This window comes from Sapajus apella, unplaced genomic scaffold (genome assembly GCF_009761245.1).
Source record: "Sapajus apella isolate SASKATOON/1434 unplaced genomic scaffold, GSC_monkey_1.0 scaffold63, whole genome shotgun sequence".
NCBI classification, from domain to species: Eukaryota; Metazoa; Chordata; class Mammalia; order Primates; family Cebidae; genus Sapajus; species Sapajus apella.
The window spans coordinates 12,685,242-12,704,557 of NW_022437003.1; the positions used below are offsets into that span (position 1 = coordinate 12,685,242).

A 19,316-nucleotide genomic window follows, 5' to 3' on the forward strand; every position below is an offset into this window, starting at 1 on the left:
TTGGGTAAATTTAATACATGATATGATTTCCTCATGAGAAATAAATTTTTACTTAGAAAATTTTTTTAAACAGTAGTTTGCATTTAAGTTAAAATTACCAGTCACATTTATTTTTAAACAAAGGCAATATCCACAATGTTATCCACAAGAAAACAAAAGACAAATATAGTCATCACATTCAATTTACCAATTATGTCAACAAAAGCCATAAAATGATTACAGTACAAACTCGTTAACAATTTTCTATTTGATTTAAAAGTATTTCCAATAAAATATACTAATAATGATCAAAATTCTCAAAACCTCTCTTCAGATATAAACATTTTACCTACAAAACATGCAAGGGCTTTTCCTCTACACGTTATGCAGAAAAAATCTTTTAACTTTCATTGTTTCATTTTTCTATTAGCCAGCTACACTACTCTGTAATATCTGTATATTAATAATACCAGGTAGTAATACAGTCATTTCTGGTTATATTTTAATCTACCATATTAGATTTTTCTGAGTGTATTGTCTCACGAAAATTTATTTGCCCTGCTATTGATGTCATTTACCTATACACAAACATGCCGATTGAAGTTAGTCAGTTTCTTTTTATAACCAGAGTGGACATTTGGTTTAATTGTTTAAACTCTTTTCATCAAATCATATCAAGTGTAGGAAATCACATCAAAGGGTGGGAACACATACAACATTACAATCCTTTCATTTCACATAGGGAATTCACAGGCACTTGCACAAACATATCTGTCACACCCGGGGTGTGTGCACAGTCACGTTACCAGCCATGACAGGTCGGCCATCCCCATTATCTGTGCCGCCGCGGCACACCTGAGCTCCCTGCCCCTTCACGTCACATTTAGGAGCAGCTCTAAGGCAGACTCTCTCTCATGGGCTGCCTCCTGGAAGTCCTCCCCCACTACCTCTCCATGGCAACCGCAGCCACAGAGAAGCCAGTCCACCTCTTACGCAAATGAAAGGAGGCCACAAATGTCAGCAGTCACAACATCCCCATTTTCCCTCCCTACTTAATTTCCTTCTTAAAGTCACAGTCATGCATTCTTCTTATTCTGTATCTGACAGCACCTTCCCAACCGTTTAATGGATAGGAAAGCAACTTAGGAAAATCAGAGTTAAAAATCCATCTGTATGACCACTTATATAACATGACTGAGAATCCAAAGATGATTATGATTTGCTGAGCTTTATTTACCAACCCAGTATCTCAGCAAGCCCCCTTTAGATCTGGGCATCCTAGTTTTTGAGATAAGAATCCTTTAAGATATTACCTATCCTGTAATTTGGCTTTCTTAAAAATGACAGAGAGAGAGAGGCCATCCATTATGACGACCAAGAAACAATCAGTACTTAATATGCACTGTTTCTTCTGTAGATTCTCCTTTATTTAGAAAAGTCAAGGTTTTAAAAATATTTTTACTTTTAAACCAAATAGTCAACTATCTATTAATAATACTATAGGAGGGGAAAGCTGAATAGATTATCATTCATTATTCAATTGTTACCAGGTTTAGTTTATATTGTAATTGTCTGAAGTTGTATTTCCCAGATACATATTTAAAGAAGCAAATATAATGGCTAGTTTACACTTCACATGGCTACAGAGATTGGAAAGCAGATATAAATCTCCATTAACAAAATCATGATTACAATAACTATTTAAACATAGATGTCAGATTTTAAAGCATGTTTTAATCCATGGGATGCACCAAAGTATCAAATTCTGTGAGTGGTTTATAATCATGTGATGGTCTAATAATAAGAATTCCAATTGAAATAGCTTGGAAGAAGATATTACCAGTGAACGATATAAATGCGGTGGGTTTAATATCCTCCAAAACATGTATTCTCTCAAGAAAAAATAAACTGAAATCCAAAACAGTTATGTTTACATGGAAAACAATACAAGAATAATTAGAACATTAAACACATTTATACACATATATTTATATACATATATATATATATATGCATACGCTTTTTTTTTTTTTTTTTTTGAGATGAAGCCTCACTCTGCCACGCAGGCTGGAGTGCAATGGCGTGATCATGGCTCACTGCAACCTCCATGTCTTGGGTTCAAGCAATTCTCCTGCCTCAGCCTCTCGAGTAGCTGGGATTACAGGCGTCTGCCACTATGCCCAGCTAAGTTTTGTATTTTTAGTAGAGACGAGGTTTCTCCATGTTAGTCAGGCCGGTCTCAAACTCCTGACCTTAGCTGATTTGCCCGCCTCAGCCTCCCAAAGTGCTGGGATTACAGGCTTGAGATCCCGTACCCAGCCATGCATACACATTTTTTAGTTATCTGATGAAAAGGGGAATTTAAAAACTTGAATACTTCAACAAAACATTTACTAAGTATCCATCAATGTGCTACATGCCCTGCAGTACAGGGACATAGAGACATGAGGTATTTTCATGGGTAGCAACTCAGAGGTGGTGGGAGCTGCACCTCAAGCTGCCCCAACCCATCCCAGCTGAGTGTTCTGGGAAGCTGCCCAGAGAGACCAGAGGTGAATCTCAGGATGAAGTTTTGGTCCACAGCAGAAAAAGACTCAAAGAGATTCAGGGCAAAGCATGATGGTTAGAAACAGCACAGTAAGCGAGGAGAGCCCCAGGTAGGGGCAATACAGGGGGCACCACGGAAGGGATGTGCCAGGGGAAGCAGGCAAGATCATGGACACGGTAACATGAAAAGAATCTAAACCTTTATCCTGAGGTCTAAGGTTAGAGTATAGGGTTTCAGATGACATGACAAAATCACATTAAAAATTACTCAAATTATTAATTGCTTTGGTTCTAAATGTTTAGTGTGAATCCCCACCCAACTCCTGTACCCCACCCCCCAAAAAAATGTAGGATAAGGAAGTATGAATGTTGGCCGGGTGCGGTGGCTCACGCCTATAATCTCAGCACTTTGGGAGGCTGAGGCAGGTGGATCACTTGAGGTCAGGAGTTCGAGACCAGCCTGCTCAACATGGCGAAACCTCATCTCTTCTAAAAATATGAAAATTGGCTGGGCATAGTGGCAGGCACCTGTAATCCCAGCTACTTGGGAGGCTGAGGCAGGAGAATTGCTTGAACCTGGGAGGCAGAGGTTGCAGTGAGCCAAGATCATGCCACTGCACTCCAGCCTGAGCAACAGAGTGACATATTGTCTCAAAAAAAAAAAAAGTAAATATGAATGTCTATGTCTATGCATCTCACATAAAGCAGCTGTTAACTGCACAGAGCAAGGTACCAAATCAACACATACGTACATACTTCCATGTATACTCACATGCATACATGCATGCTTGGTAAAATTTTCTTTTGCAAAGCTTACTAGGTCAGCTCCACGTGACTTATATCAAGAGACCAGGAGTCCAGTTCCAGCAACACCACTACCAGTGTGGAGCTGTTTGGGCCTGGACTGCTTGCCCAAGCTGCTGGAGCCACATCTAGGAAAATCTACCCCCTGCCTAAAGGTTCCCTTCCAGAACTTACTACCCCCCAAAGTAAAATATTTGTTCAGGTTGTTTGTCTTTCAGGCCAGACTTTAAGGGCAAGAGCCACATTTTTTTCATTTTTCTAACTCTTAACATCTAGCACAGTATTTGTTCCAGTAACAACAAAAAACATATTGTGAACCAATGCTCTCCAGGTTCCTTTCAGCTGTAAGATCAATGATTCTAGGACTTTAAGAGTCAACTTCAAAAGAGCCAGCCAACTTGGGAGTGGAACTAAAATGTAAATGACATCATCAACTACTTTCTTTTGACTCTTTCTATTTCTCTAAACACATGACTGGGTGAATGCTATTTTCAAAACACTAACATTTTCAGAATTACCACTAAGCACTTTATAAATGCGGTATATATAAATTTTACACATTTTCCAAATCACTTGCAAATCACTGGCAGTACTGACACTGACAAACACTCTCAGACCAAGGCCCCCTTAACATGACAGCAGCATTTTGGTTTGAAACAATCAGAACCAATCTGATTACCTTGATCCCTTCCTCCTCATACTAAAGAGATGTGACAACTCAACATGCTGTCCTCAGGGACTAAACCTAATATTCTTCACGTTTTACAATTACTGTATGATTCCTGATTACCAGAAAGGATTCTACCACCTCCCTTCCCATTGTCCAAAGAATTATTAAATTTTATATGTATCATTCTAATCTACTTAGAAAGAGTTATAGTATCAAACTTTCAAGAAAGAAGCATCTTAACCAATCCTGAGCATGCCAGAAGACACTACTAACTAGAATACCCCAGAACATCTAAGTTAGAAGATACGAATGTATGGTGAAGCTTTAGAATGAGTTACTTCATGAGACTATAACAGTCATTATCCTTGAAAGTCTTTGATAACAGAAACAGAACAATGAAGATAACTTCTTCAATTTCCTCTTATTTCTGGGATTGCAGAATCTGCAGATTAATATCAGCTCTAGACCATATACCCATATACAAAACTACCAGAAAAGGGGTGAGGAGGAAAAGATGTTTTTTAAGTATCTAGATTACTGACTGTCAACCATTGCAAGCATGAGGACTTCTTTTCAACAAAGAATTCTATAGCCCTCCAGGTGATAGTTTTATTTTTACTATCTGTTAATTTAGCAAATATATCAACAATAAAAATATAGGCAATACATTTAAATGCACCCCTATTTCATTAGGAACCACAGCATCCATGTTCATTAATTTATTTAAAATATAGTAGTACTCAAGTATATAAAAAAATTAAAATATCACCAAGTTAGAGCTCAAGAATATAAGGTTAGCTTGTCATAAGAAAAATCTATGCCTACAATTCACTATACAGACATATTAAACCAAAACACTGACAAAAATTCTATACCCAGACTGGGCAACATGGTGAAATCCTATCTCTACCAAAAAAGATTAAAAAATTAGCCAGGTGTGGTAGCATATACCTGTAGTCCCAGCTACTGAGGAGGCTGAGGTGGGAGAATTGCTTCAGCTCAGGAGGCAGAAATTGCAGTGAGCCAAGATCACGTCACTGCATTCTAGCCTGGGTAACAGAGCAAGACTCTGTTTCCAAGAAAAAAAAAAAAAATACCATTATTGGTAAAATACTCAGAAAATTATCATTAGAATAATTTCCATAAAATATGTAAAAAATGTCTATGAGAAGTTAACATGTATTTAGCTGTGAACTACCAAAAGCATTCCCATTAAAGTCAGGATTTTACAGTGATACTATTTAACACTTCACTAGAGTCCCGGACAATGTAATAAAATAGGAAAAAATTTAAAAGATGCTTAAAAATTGTAAAAGAAGAAACAAAATCATTTTATTTGCAGCTGATATAATCTAATTAGACAAATGCCCCCAAAATCAACTGAACTGATAAGAATGAATAAGAATTAAGTGCCCATATTCAAATTCAACTTACAAAAATTGATTAATATACTTTCAAATGTACAACAAACAAATGAACAAAAAAGTACATATAAAGAGATAAGGCAAATGTGGCAACTGCTATGAATTCAACTGAAGGAAACACAGGTCATTATAACCTTTCCACTTTTCTTTTTTTTTTTTTTTGAGACGGAGTTTCGCTCTTGTTACCCAGGCTGGAGTGCAATGGCGCGATCTCGGCTCACCGCAACCTCCGCCTCCTGGGTTCAGGCAATTCTCCTGCCTCAGCCTCCTGAGTAGCTGGGATTACAGGCACACACCACCATGCCCAGCTAATTTTTTGTATTTTTAGTAGAGACGGGGTTTCACCATGTTGACCAGGATGGTCTCGATCTCTTGACCTTGTGATCCACCCGCCTTGGCCTCCCAAAGTGTTGGGATTACAGGCTTGAGCCACCGCGCCCGGCCTCCACTTTTCTTTAAGAACATCACACTACCTTAATCTAAGGCTCTATAAACATAATAAGTAAATTAAATATACTTCCTTCATCTTCAAATCTCACATCACCCAGTAACTCACTAGTAATTTATTGATCCTACTTCACCTCCAAATAAATTCCAAAGACATTTAAACTTATTTTCTGCTCTGGACCCTTCATTTCTGGTTCTTCATTAACTAATCTTTTTTTTTTTTTTTTTTTTTTTTTTTTAAATCTCAGTTTCTCTATTCCAACCTTTTGCCAGATCAAGGATAAATCTAGGGCCCCTAGAAAAATTGCCTCGAGCCATTTAGTCCAACATATGATTTCTGCTAAGTTGCTGAGCAAGCACATGTAAAATAAAAGGAGCAAATAACAGCTCATCTTCTCCATGAATATTACATGTAGTACAGTTCCCCAAAATGATGCACACTATTGTTCCTGTACTCACTTTGTAACAGTGTTAGCTTAACAGAACCCTTGTCTTGAGCTTTATGGACCAAGCCCATTTATCTCCATCATTTTGCTGATTTTGTTTAAGTTGCTTTGTGAGCAGGGAAAGGCTCTTTTCATCACAGCGATGAAATCTCATGCTTCAAATCCAGAATGCTGGCAAAAATAACTCAATTTGTACCCTGAAATTTGCTAGCTTAGAAAAATTTCCAGCTCAGAAATCAAATATCCAACCAAAAGGATTCAAGATTTCTTCTCCTCTAAACTGGACATTGGTGGGAGAAAAACATATAAATACAATGTCCATACTGTAGCCTCTGGTGTGTGACAGCTCCTCAGATAAGACATTGAAGTTTTCTATTTTAAACAAAAACAACAGAAGATAACAAAATAATGATTTTAACTGAAGAATTTTCTTTCCCATTTAGATTACTCAAGTATACATTCTAAAAACATACTATAACTTTAGGTTGTAGTATTACAAGTATAATTCTATAATAATTTAGTAATTACTTGGCATTATACTTTCCCACAAGGTAGTAAGCTCTCCATCTTGTTCTACACAGACGTCTGATGACCTCACAAGAAGACATCTACATCTCATGAGGAACCGAATGAAAGGAGATCAAACTGAAGGTAACAAAGGCAACTTTCTAAAATGGGTATGTATCATTTAGAGAATTTTTTTCCTTAGAAATATTTCAGGATAAACACACAAATGAGGATCACAACACTGAATTAGATTCTCAAATGCTCAGGCTTTTTAATGAGCAAGAGGCACAACATCAAACAATACATGATGTCATGAAATCATGTATGTTAATCAGAAAAGGGAAAAAAGAGGTTTCCTGATAACCAAATAAAACAAAAACTAAACTTACAACTGCAAAAAAAAAAAGGTAGTTATGTCATGTGATACAATTACGCAGTCATTTGAAACTGATGTCCATAGGGAATTTTAATGACATTGAGAAATACTAGTCACAGATAATATTAAGGGGAGCATCTCAAAATATATACTGTATGATGCCAACTGTTTTAAAATTCATGTATGTATAGTTATATATTCATACATGTATGTGAGTAAGTGTGCATGTGTATATAGTCTACATACATATGTAGATATTTGCATATATCCATATGTATATATATAAATGAAAGATATCAAATTGTTAATAATAGTTATTTCTGGATGGTACAGTTATGAGTGACTACAACTTCTGTATGTGGAACTTCCAAATTTTCTGCAGCGAACATACAGTATATGCTTTCATGTAAATCTACCTATGGAGGAAGATAGAAAAATGGACTACATACTGTTTTTCATACCATAGTTTCCACTGCATAAACCGTGGTATCAATCCAATTATTTGCATAGTCATCAGGCAAATGAGTGAACCAAATATAACAATCCCAAATATCTCAAGTTGGCATTACAATTGACAGATTAAATAAACACAGAGCAGGCATTTTTCTATGTTGCTGAGAGTTATGGGCTATAAGAGTCTGAGAGCTATTCGCTTTCAAATATGACAGACTATCTGAAATGGAGAAGGGAAAGATAACCTATTTTTCTGATACTAACAAGTTATAGCTCATATTTCCACATGGAGAAGGATGAAATGTACATTCCCCTTCTGTTATCCTATTTGTGTTATTCTTTATTGAAAAAAATAGTGATCTTAAATACAACATACATTATGTACCAAGACGTTCATCCTATTTATTCTGGAAAAGAGCTGAAAGCCAGCATTAACAAATCTTGGCGGGTTTATCTCTAGTGTTCTCATGTCATTTTCTGTTTTGTAAGGGAAGGGGCTTGATATGATTGGAAAAGGAAAATTAATGTTTTCTCCCCTTTCCAAACATATCTTGGCTTAAGCAGTACGTAACCCTCCACACAGCATCCTCCCACCTCACCAGCACTTTGGTTTCAGTCAAGACATGGAATCAATTCTGCCCTTACCTAGGGCTGTAGACTCAGAACTCCCATACCATCCCCACAGGGCCTCGGAATATTTCTATCAGTTTCTTGTCCCCTTAAGACTCACAGGCACCCATTTATGGTTTTTTTTGTTGTTGTTGTTATATCCTAACATTTATTTTATAATTAACGGCTTTTTCTTATAATAATCTTTTTTCCGTGGCTTATAATACATTTCTATAGTGCCTCTTTTATTTTTATCTTTGGTAAGCTGTATCTTCTAATTTGACTAGAAAAAAAATCCCACTCTTCTTTTAAACAAACCACAAATTGATAGTCAGGACATCTCAATGTTTAAAGAGCAGCAAATAAAATCTGACTATAAATGCCACAAAATACACACACACACACAGACACACACACACACAAATGGCATATTGGGAAATATTTATAATAATTTTATACCTTATCTACTATAAATCTTTATAATGAAACACCATAAACTATGGACACGTGTGTTTTATTTTCCCCAAAACAGAAGTCAATTAAAGCAGCTGCACAGAAAGTCTTCTGATCTGGAAGAAAATTACAACTGTGACACGTAAAGGCAAATATTCCAATTACAGGAACTACACAGCTTTCCAATAATGAATATCAATTTATTTTGAAAATTATGATAATGAGAATCCCTTCCCAATCCCTGGAAATTACTTTCTGAGCATTTTCTACAAGTCTCCAAAAGACCTCATTTCCTAACCATTTTAGCCTACATTTTTAAAGCTTAGGAATGATTGTTTTATCAATTAAAATTTCTAGTTTACAAGTGGTTGCCTAGTTTTAATCTGGTAAAATTAGATCCTTAGGCTTCATTTTAAGACAAGAAAAGAAAGTAAATTGAGAGAATAAGGTACACTGGGTATGGTAAGGATTTGTTTTCAGACAAATTGTGGCTCAATTCCTGGTTTGGCCATTTACTAGGTACATGATACAAGGCAAGAGACTCCAACTCTCCAAATGTCAGCCTCTTTCATAACAAAAAACTAAATTAAATAGTGCTATCTGCCTCATAAGATAGTTTTAATTCCTGAAAGAGATAACGATAGAACACACCAGATACAGAGCAGATACTCAATGTATGTTAGTTCTTATGTCTTTCTTCACAAATACTACAAATTTTTCAAACTGACCAAATAACTTTACACACATAAGGTTCAGACACTACTGTAACAGTTTCATGTACTACTGCAGGTATATTTAGAAAACTAATTTTTTAAATGATTTTTAAGAAAGTTAAAATGTATTAATAAAAACCCTCAGATATTCCATCATGCTCCACAAAGCTATCTCTAGGTGACCCTCTACGTGGCTTACTTTGGATGGTTCCAGTAAGATGCATTTCATTATTTAGATGTGTGTCCTTGTGAAATAAACATAATGTAAGGTAAAAGAACTCAATACATTCATAATCTGCCTGTATGTATATATCATGGTCTTGATTCCGGCATGTCTTTACTCATCTAAAGCCATGTACAAATGGAAGTAGAATTTCCAAAGACTGCTTTAAACTTAAAGGCATGTTTCACAAGTTAGCAACAGCTGTTGCAGCCTCTTAGATTTGTACTGGCTAACCACACACCACGACATGCTATCCTCAGTTGGAAAGTCCCCCCATACAGTATTTGAACTCATTTTGAAACTAGTAAGAACAGTTTCTCCTAACTCATCTGAGCAAGTTTATATAAAAGAATAATTTTTCAGAAAGCCACAGAGGTTCTCTCTCAAGACTGCTGAAGTGTAATTATGGACAAGTGTAAATACGGAAAGAGAAGCTAACTAAAAGTAAAAAGCACACTGAATAAGAATTTATGAAGATTTATATAAAAATAAACAAAAACAAATAAAAACTTCAGTCTACCTAATAAAGTAATTTTAGCAATACCCATTCATGCACCACCCTCTCCACCACCTCCCTTCCCCAGAAAAAAAAAAAAAAAAAAGGTTAGACTGCAGGTTAACATGTAAAGTATAACCAGTTTCTTTTAGAAACAAAGTGTAGATCAATATACACACAGATACCTAATCCACACTATTTATATTTTACCTATATATTATATAGTATTTGCTTTGGATGAAATAATAATATATACAAATTATACAGTATTTACATTTATACAGTATGTATATACACACATATAGTAAAGGCAAAAATGGAAAGATAAAACATAATATTCTTAAATGGTTACTTATTAGAGGGGAGGAGACAGAGACAGAAGATGGACTTTTTTGACAGTATCTTGTTTTCTGGATGCTACTTTGGAATCATGTAAATATTTCCTGTGATTGTAAAACAAAAATTTTAAATAAAAACAACTCCTGAAACTAAAAAATAAAATGTGACAAATGAACTTCGTATTAGGTGGTAGCACAAGCACACAGAGAAGAACTGACAGGAAACACATTAATCCTCTATTCTCGTGGGACACACCCTAAGGACATAAGAAAAATGGTGGCAGTGGTGCTGGCATTGCTATTCTGAACTGCTTTGTATATATGGGATGGAGCCAGTAAGTAATTCTGACATTCCAGAATGAGAGTCAATGAGTCAATGAGAACAAGCACTCTCACTGTGAGAGAAAGGAGATAGAAGTGTAAGATCAAGAGATGAAGTACAAACCCTGTCGTCCTGACACGTATTTATATTTATATGACTTGTGTATGTGCTATACACATGCACACAGCGTCCACTGAACAGGCCTGGAAGCAACTGTCAACCCAGTAGCAATGAGCATGCCCAGCACCTGGCCTGTGGCTTCCAGATACCATCTCCCGCCATTCTACTTCATCAATTGAACATTTCAGTAGGTGGAGAATAAGATCCCAAAAAAGTAGGAGCAAAGACTGGGAAGCAGGAATGGCCTACTCAGGATGAGCAAATGGTCCACCAGGCCACGGGCTGGAAAGCGAGGGCACCTGCAGTGAGACTGGCCAGAGGGGCCTGATAGGACCTAACTGCCAGGAGGAACAGCTGATCTTGAAAGCAAAGAAAGCTGTTTATGACTCTTGAGGAGAGGGTAGGAGTTGCCCAGCTGGCCCCTTCTATGGATCTTTACAGTGCCCATGTGTGGCAGATGTGAACTCTCATGATTTACAGACGAGGATGCTAAGTCTTATCTGGCAAACAGAGTGTGTGGGAAAGTCCCAATTCTGAACCCAATCGCAGTTTCCTAATACAAGCTTGTTTCCATTGGGCTGGTGGAGTAGGTGCCCTGGGGTTTAGAGCAGGTAACGGTGTCACTGTAAGGGCAGGTTAGAGAGTCATGGACACAGTTGATCAGACAGGAGGCTTCAACTTTCCTAGGAGCAACAGGGGCAGACTCTGAGCACCTCTGGATATACAGGCTCCAGAGAGCCGACATCACCACCAGCAACACCCCAGAAAGTGACATTCGCTCGGTGAATGTCTTGTCATTTTTCATCCTCATTTTAATGTTACAAACCAGTTCATCAAATTCTAACAGTTACATCAAAAAGGAAGCAAAATTTCACAAAAGAAATATTCCCTCATTACATAATAAAAATTGTTGAAATCCCAAATAGAGCATACTAGAAAAAGGAAGTTTGTTTGATAAAATTACTCAAATGTGCCATGAAAATATAAGCTTATTAGTTAAAATCCACAAATTTAATTTGTTTTGAAATAAGTTTGAGTCATCTGTAAATCATCCCTCCGTCTTTCTTTTTACAAAGAAATAGCATGTATTATCTGAGCAAGCAGACAGAAAAATATCTTTGGTTATTTGTGTTGATTTGTGAACAAAAAACTGGATAAAATTTAAATACCTAAGAGCCCTCCTTCAACTTTAATATCCTACAGTCATTTAAAGAGACACATCCGATCAGGCAGAGCAACTGGCATGATGGTCCCCTCCCAGTGCAAGGTCTCACACACTCCACCCACGAGCTTCCCGAGGGGCCAAAACGCCCCTCGGATCCCCTTTCTCCAGTTGCTGACCCACTCAGCAGCCAATGAGAACCCTGGCAGAGGGAGGCTGCTCACAAGGGGACACGCCATCACTACTTGTACCTTAAAAACAGGTGAATCCTGCCATAAGAAATGTCATGTCATTAATCTCAAGTCTCTGTGTACCAAAAAGGTTTCAACATACGAGCATGTTTCAAGGATGCTCCTGTTATTTGGTAACCCAAACCCCATAATAAATGTTCTGGTTACAAATGGCTTGGGAGGATCACCTCACACCGTTCCCCCCCGCCCACACCCACCTTTTTCTGTAGTCTCACCTTTTTTATTTTCCTTTGGTGTGCCAGAGTTGGCTACACTTTGGAATCTAAAATCTCGTAATGCCCAGTGAATAGCTATCTCAACATTTTCTTTTACTAACATCATATTAAAATGCATTAAGCAGCGAGTGTGCTCAGCAGATACCACATAAGTGCTCTGAGGCTTGATTTTGGTTGGAATTGTGCAGAGCAGTGGAGGGAAAATAATACAAAAATGTCCCCAAGCAGAAAGAACAGCTTCACCATTTTGCTCAAAAGCGAGCCAGTAACTGGAAAGAAATCATCACGAAACAAGCCTGTGACTCAGTTTCACAAAGACTGAATAATTTTTACATAACACTAAAAAGGAGACAATGTGGTTTTACCCCCTATAGCCCTTTAACTAAACTGGAAAGGTATTTTTAAAACAAACATTCTGTATTCACCCTTAAATATTGAATTTTCAAATAGAGAATGTATCCAGGTACCATTAACAACAGATTGTGCATATTTTTAAATACCCTGTGACTCACAAGTAGAATCTTGATTACAAAAAAAAAAAAAAAAAAATGCTAAAAAGGTAAGATTTGGGGGTGGGGTGATGGGCATATTGGTTGGAAGGCCAAGGACTTCTGGAGAGAGGTAGAGTGTGGGGACGTATGCCATCTCTTCTCAATTCTAAATGATCATTTAATGTCTAGGTGACAAAGATCAGAAAAATATGATCCTAATTGTTTATTCGAGCAAATGTTCTTTCTTTTATCTAAAGGAGCAAGAAGCTGTTCACTCTCCAGTCTTGTCATATGCCACTTCTGCGGATGGTACTCAGGTGCCTTCCTGCGGCCAGCCTTCCGCTTCACTGTGGCCCACTTGCTCTTATTTCTGGGCCCAATGGTGACTAAAATGTATGACTTTTCAAGGGGGACAAAGAACCGGCTGAAATGAAGACGCCTGCTTACCAGAAATCTTGTAGAAAGCTGAAACATCCATGGTCATGAAAGCTGGTGAAAAACAGAAGAGTCCAGATGCATCCTAACTGTGAAATGGGAACAGCAATAGAGTCAAGCACACAGCTCACTTACAAACTCAGAGGGCCTCCAGGCACATGCCAAAACCATGCCAACTACTCACTACTCAGATGTGAACAGCAAGGGGGGTACTGCCCTGAAAAGACAAGGGCAATGAACCCAAAACAGAGGTCTGAAATTCTTTCCTGACTGGCTTATCCAGGAAACTAAGAGTGCCCCATGACTGTAAGTGATCTTTCATGATGGAAATACCACTAAATTAAAAAGCTTCCGACTGAGTGCATCCACAGGAAAAAGGTGCACAGAAGTGTCTAGGAGACCTAAGGATGAAAACTGAAGGGAACACCCGCACCCTCTGCCAATCCCACCACAAAAGCAGAGTGAGGGAACGGCCAAACTCTAACAGCAATCAGCAGTGTGACAGAATGGAAAGAAGACGTGTTGGTGGCAGACCGCCTGCTTCTGAGTGGCACCTCTGCCCCAGTGGCTGTGAGACCTGGGACAAGTGACCTAGGCTCCCCAGGGCTACCATGAACCTGTCTTTCTGCACTGCGGGGATTACCAGGAAGGAGCATATGCAACAGTGCCCAGCACAGTGCCTGGCACAGAGTGCGCGTGCAGGCAAATCAGCTTCCTCCCTTCACCCACCGATGCCTTCCAAAAACACCATTTCACCCACTGGCCAGCCGTCCAACTTCCTGATTCCTCTGTAAAGATACTGGCAAAATGTCTCCAGTCGTTTTAAACTCCATGGTCTGTTAGTGCCCATGAAGATCACCGTACAAGAGCCACACTCGACGCTAGCATGGTCCCAAAATTTTACAAGACTCACACATATTTGGAGACATTCAGGATTATATCACTTATGTAATGTATGAATTACAGCTAAAAGTATTTGAACAGTATATTTGATGCCTGTAACAATGTGGCAGCAGTAAGCAGCAGTGTAAAGCTCTGGATGAGGCCACCCAGAATTCTAACCCCAGTCTGCCCTGACATTCACTTCCTGGGGGGCTGCAGCTTCTCACTTCTACAGATCTTAGCTTTCCTCTTTCTAAACTGGGGACAATGAACACAGCAATGTGCCATAGGACTTTTTTTCACAGGGTTAAATGTGGTAATGAGATTAGAACAGGTCCAGAAATGCATTAAGAACTCAATAAATGTTGGCCATTATCCCTAATAGAACACAAAGTATTACCATATGGCTAATTTTTAGACTACTACTCAAGTTTAGAATATCAGAGTGTTTGCAAACAGATAAAATTATTTCCTGAACGTAAAGTCTATACAATCTGCAAAGGTAATTCTGGTGCTTAAAACAACTAAGGTCTAATTTTTCTCATTAGTTTCTATATTGCCACAATTATTAAAAATTTTCTCCCGGTGAATTCTGTGTGATTCAAATCACATGAATCTCATCTTTTTGTTTGACATTTCAAACAGTATACTTTTGAGACTCATATTCATTCAAAAAAAAATTTCAAGTATTAAAAATAGACATAGCTGGATTTCAAACGGGTAGAATTTTAAAGATCATTAAAAAGCATAATTTAAAGATAAGTACTGGCTTTCCAATATTTGGGACTATTCATCATTATCAAATTTTTATTAGGCACATATTCACCATTGCAGATGTGATAGAGAACATTTTAACAGGCATATAATGTTAAAATTATAATGCAATTTTAATTGTCAATAAATGAGGTTTGAGTTTGTCATCAAAGGCGTTTACATGCTAAAATCACCATACTAACCAATCTTTCATGGCACCAGTGGGTCACAATCAATCGCCTCTAACAAACATTCCCTAACATAGCAGGGTACGCTTCATTACCAAGCATTAACTCAACATGCATTTACTGAAGAAATTAATGGGCTATCTCAAGGCTGTGCCCACTGCACAATCCCAGGAGATACCATTTACAATGTATTCTAAAGCTGACAGCATAATGGTCCTGGGCCTCCTTTCTACCCTGACAGCATCTTTAAAAATGTGCCCAACTCATGAAACGTTAAAGGAAATATACAAACAAATACATCTGCCCTGACGTGTTAACATAAACCCCACCATGCTCCACCCCGCTTTCACGTGAATCTAACTTATCAGAAGCCTGGTGTGAAACAAAGCCGCCCTACCTCTCCATTCAGTGAGCAGTACAGGGGACCCTGCCAGGACCCAGGTGATGAGCTGCTTCTCTGAGATGGACAGTGTATGTATTTGGATCCACACACACATGCACCAAGCCAACTTCATCAAGCATATGAATAAAAATGCCCAGTAGATGGCTAGGGTTAGGAACAGAGTATTAAAAATAGACATAGCTGGATTTGTGGTAGAAGAAAGCCAAGATCCACGCAACGTTTCATCACCCTTGTGATCTCATCAGTCTAGTGTTCCAAACAACTCATCTAAATAGCCACGGAAGCCCTAGAACCAGAAAATAAACATGAACCTTCTTAAAAAGCAAATTTCACTTAGCTCTATCAATGGGTTACAGGCAAGCATCACAGTGGAGGCTCCAAAATGTCTACACAGGAGGGATGTAGGTCCAGTCTGCTTGGGGAAGGAAGCAGGAACTGGCTGAGGCACCTCACTGCAAACACATATGCACAGCAAGCCCTCAGCTGTACACAGGTGCGCTGGCTTTGAAGGAGGAGACCATGAACTCTCAGCTGCACACAGGTGTGCTGGCTTTGAACGAGGAGACAGTGAACCCTCAACTGTACACAGGTGCGCTGGCTTTGAACGAGGAGACCGTGAACCCTCAACTGTACACAGGTGCGCTGGCTTTGAAGGAGGAGACGGTGAACTCTCAGCAGTACACAGGTGTGCTGGCTTTGAAGGAGGAGACGGTGAACTCTCAGCAGTACACAGGTGCGCTGGCTTTGAAGGAGGAGACGGTGAACCCTCAGCTGTACACAGGTGCGCTGGCTTTGAAGGAGATGGTGACCCCCCAACTGTACACAGGTGTGCTGGCTTTGAAGGAGGAGATATTGAACCCTCAGCTGTACATAGGTACACTGGCTTTGAAGGAGGAGGCGGTGAACGCTTGGCTGTACATAGGTGTGCTGGCTTTGGGGTGGACAGAGCAAGACCTCAGCTGCACAGGCTTTGAAGGTGGGGGACACTGAGCCCTCAGCCATACACAGGTGCACGGGCTTTGAAAGCTTTGAGGAGGACTAACAGGGCAATGGGATGGTGAAGGGGTGGGGAAGGAAAGCTTCCCAAGGTACCCTTTGGTGCCAACATAGAGTCCGTAACCAAAAAGCTGCTGTTTTAAAGTTCAACTGAAAATATCATTGTTTAGAAATCAGAATATATTTTCCCTCTTAGGAAAAATTATACATTTGGTTGCTGTCTTGATCAGGCCATAAGAGTCCATAAATTGACCCCTAAAATAACAAAATATTAACACAGAACCCAATAAGTGATTATAACAGTGCTCTATGGGGTGAAGGAGATTCACCTAGAATTCTTATTCAGGAGCCCAGAAACCTATTCGCACTAGCTACCATCCACAGCTTTAAAATAGTGGTCTCCAGAGGGGCAGGCCCACCCCATGGAAAGCATCGTTTACACATGCAAGGCATTGAAAAAAATAAACATTCCCAATGTATATTAAAAGAGAGAGCCCAGAGTAACTCAATATTCACACTCTCCATTTCAACAATTCTCCATATAATCCTCCACACCCGAGATCCACCCCTCAAATTATTCTGAAGCGAAACTCTGTGAACTTTTGTTTATGATAATGACTGGAATGCCACTGGCATCAGAGGACAGAGACACCAGAATTGCTAGAAATCCCACTTAACCGAGACAGTCTCTGAACACAAATTACAGAAGTGCCACTAATAACACAGCAAGGGGACGCTGATCAACGTCTGGTTCAAAGAGAACTTCTGCACTTTATGCTGAAGCCGCTGATGCCCACCAAACTAAGAACAAATCCAGGAAAATCATGAACCTTCTTAAAAAACATTTCATGGCCAGAAGTGGCTCACATCTGAAATACGTGCACTTTGGGAGGCTGAGGTGGGTGGATCACCTGAGGGTCGGGAGTTTGAGACCAGCCTGACCAACGTGGTAAAAACCAGTATCTACTAAAAATACAAAAATTAGCTGGGCATGGTGGCAGGTGCCTGTAATCCCAGCTAATTGGGAGGCTGAGGCAGGAGAACCACTTGGACCTGGGAGGTCAAGGTTGCAGTGAGCTGAGATCACACCACTGCCCTTCAACCTGGGCACCAGAGTGAGCCTCCATCTCAAAGAAAAGAAAAAGAAAAAGAAAAAGAAAAAGAAAAAAGAAAAGGAGAAGAGAAGAGAGAGGAAAAGAAAGGAAAGGAAAAAGGAAAAAGGAAAAAGGAAAGGAAAGGAAAGGAAAGGAAAGAAAAGTTCACTTAGAAAGTGAGAAGAGGAGAAATGCCCTCATATGAGCACTCGCGTGCATATAAACATCACACAAAATGCCTACCTGGATCAACTCATTTTGTAAGAGAGTAGGTAAAAACAGAGACTTAAGAATCAAATGTTAGGATATTTCAAGTAAACATTAGAAAATGTTTAAAATAAAAAAGTATAGTGAAGGCAAACTTACCCTTTAGGAATTTAAAACATAATTAAAAAGCCACTGTTGTCAAGGGTACAGCACAGGAATAAATGAATTAGCAGACCAGCCTATGAGTCAACGTATATATCGGAAGTTAGTATGTGTCAATTCTGTGAGAAAAGGAATCTTCATTTAGTAGACAATGCTGAGAAACTGGCTTTATTTGTAAGGAGAAAATGGACTCCATAACCTCAGGACATATACAAAAATAAATACAAATGGATTAAAGATCTGAGTGCAAGAAATACCAATTATACTGAATTCAAAGCATCAATTATAACAGAAACTATTATTTTATGTATCACTGAAAGAAAAAGTACTATTAACTAAGTTTTGATACACTATTGCAAGAAATAACTTCAGAGATATAAAAGTTTTTTTTAAAAAAACTATATATTTTGAAATCAATACAATATTTGATAACCTAAACCTAATTGTATTAGAAATATTAGAAGAAACTTTAGGAGGGCTATTTGTCTAATTGCAGGTTAGAATAGAAAACATGTTGACGGACTCAACTACAAAAAATGTTTTAAAATTCTGTATGATAAAGACACCATAAATAGAACTAAAATCTAGACTGAGAGAATAACTGTAAATATATATTATAAAAATGAATGCATAAGGATGTGGTGTGGTGGCACACATCTATAATCTCAGCAGTCTGGGGGACCTGAAGCTGGGGAGGTTGAGGCTGCAGTGAGCCATAACTGGGCCACTGCACTCCAGCCTGGGCAACAGAGGGAGACCTATCTGTCTCAAAACAACAACAACAAAAAAAAGCATACAAATTTATTTACAAAGGATGTAAGGGATGTTTACTGCAGTTGTTTGTAATGGCAAAAATGAAAGCAAAACTGAAAAAGAAATAAACAAAACCAGCTGGCCGCAGTGGTTCACCCCTGTAATCCCAGCACTTTGGGAGGCTGAGGCAGGCGAGTCACAAGCTCGGGAGTCGAGACCATCCTGGCTAACACAGCTAAACCCCGCCTCTACTAAAAATATAAAATATTAGCTGGGCATGGTGGCACACACCTGTAATCCCAGACAGTAGGGAGGCTAAGTCAGGGGAATCCCTTGAACCCGGGAGGTGGAGGTTGCAGGGAGCTGAGATCGCACCACTGCACCACAGCTGGGGTGA

General features: G+C 38.8%; 1 protein-coding gene across 6 annotated transcripts in view; it reads right to left on the reverse strand.

Moving 5' to 3' along the window:
* HIVEP1 (HIVEP zinc finger 1) overlaps positions 1–19,316 on the reverse strand; it is a 148,045-nt gene that overhangs the window by 96,184 nt on the left and 32,545 nt on the right. Inside the window, exon 1 of one of the 6 annotated variants that reach the window (XM_032247710.1) lies at positions 786–1,977. The exons of the other annotated variants lie outside the window; for them this stretch is intronic. Coding sequence (XP_032103601.1) covers positions 786–792 — 7 coding nt within the window. The 5' untranslated portion in view covers positions 793–1,977. Of the gene's footprint in view, positions 1–785; positions 1,978–19,316 lie in introns of those variants that run through there. 6 annotated transcript variants of the gene reach the window in all.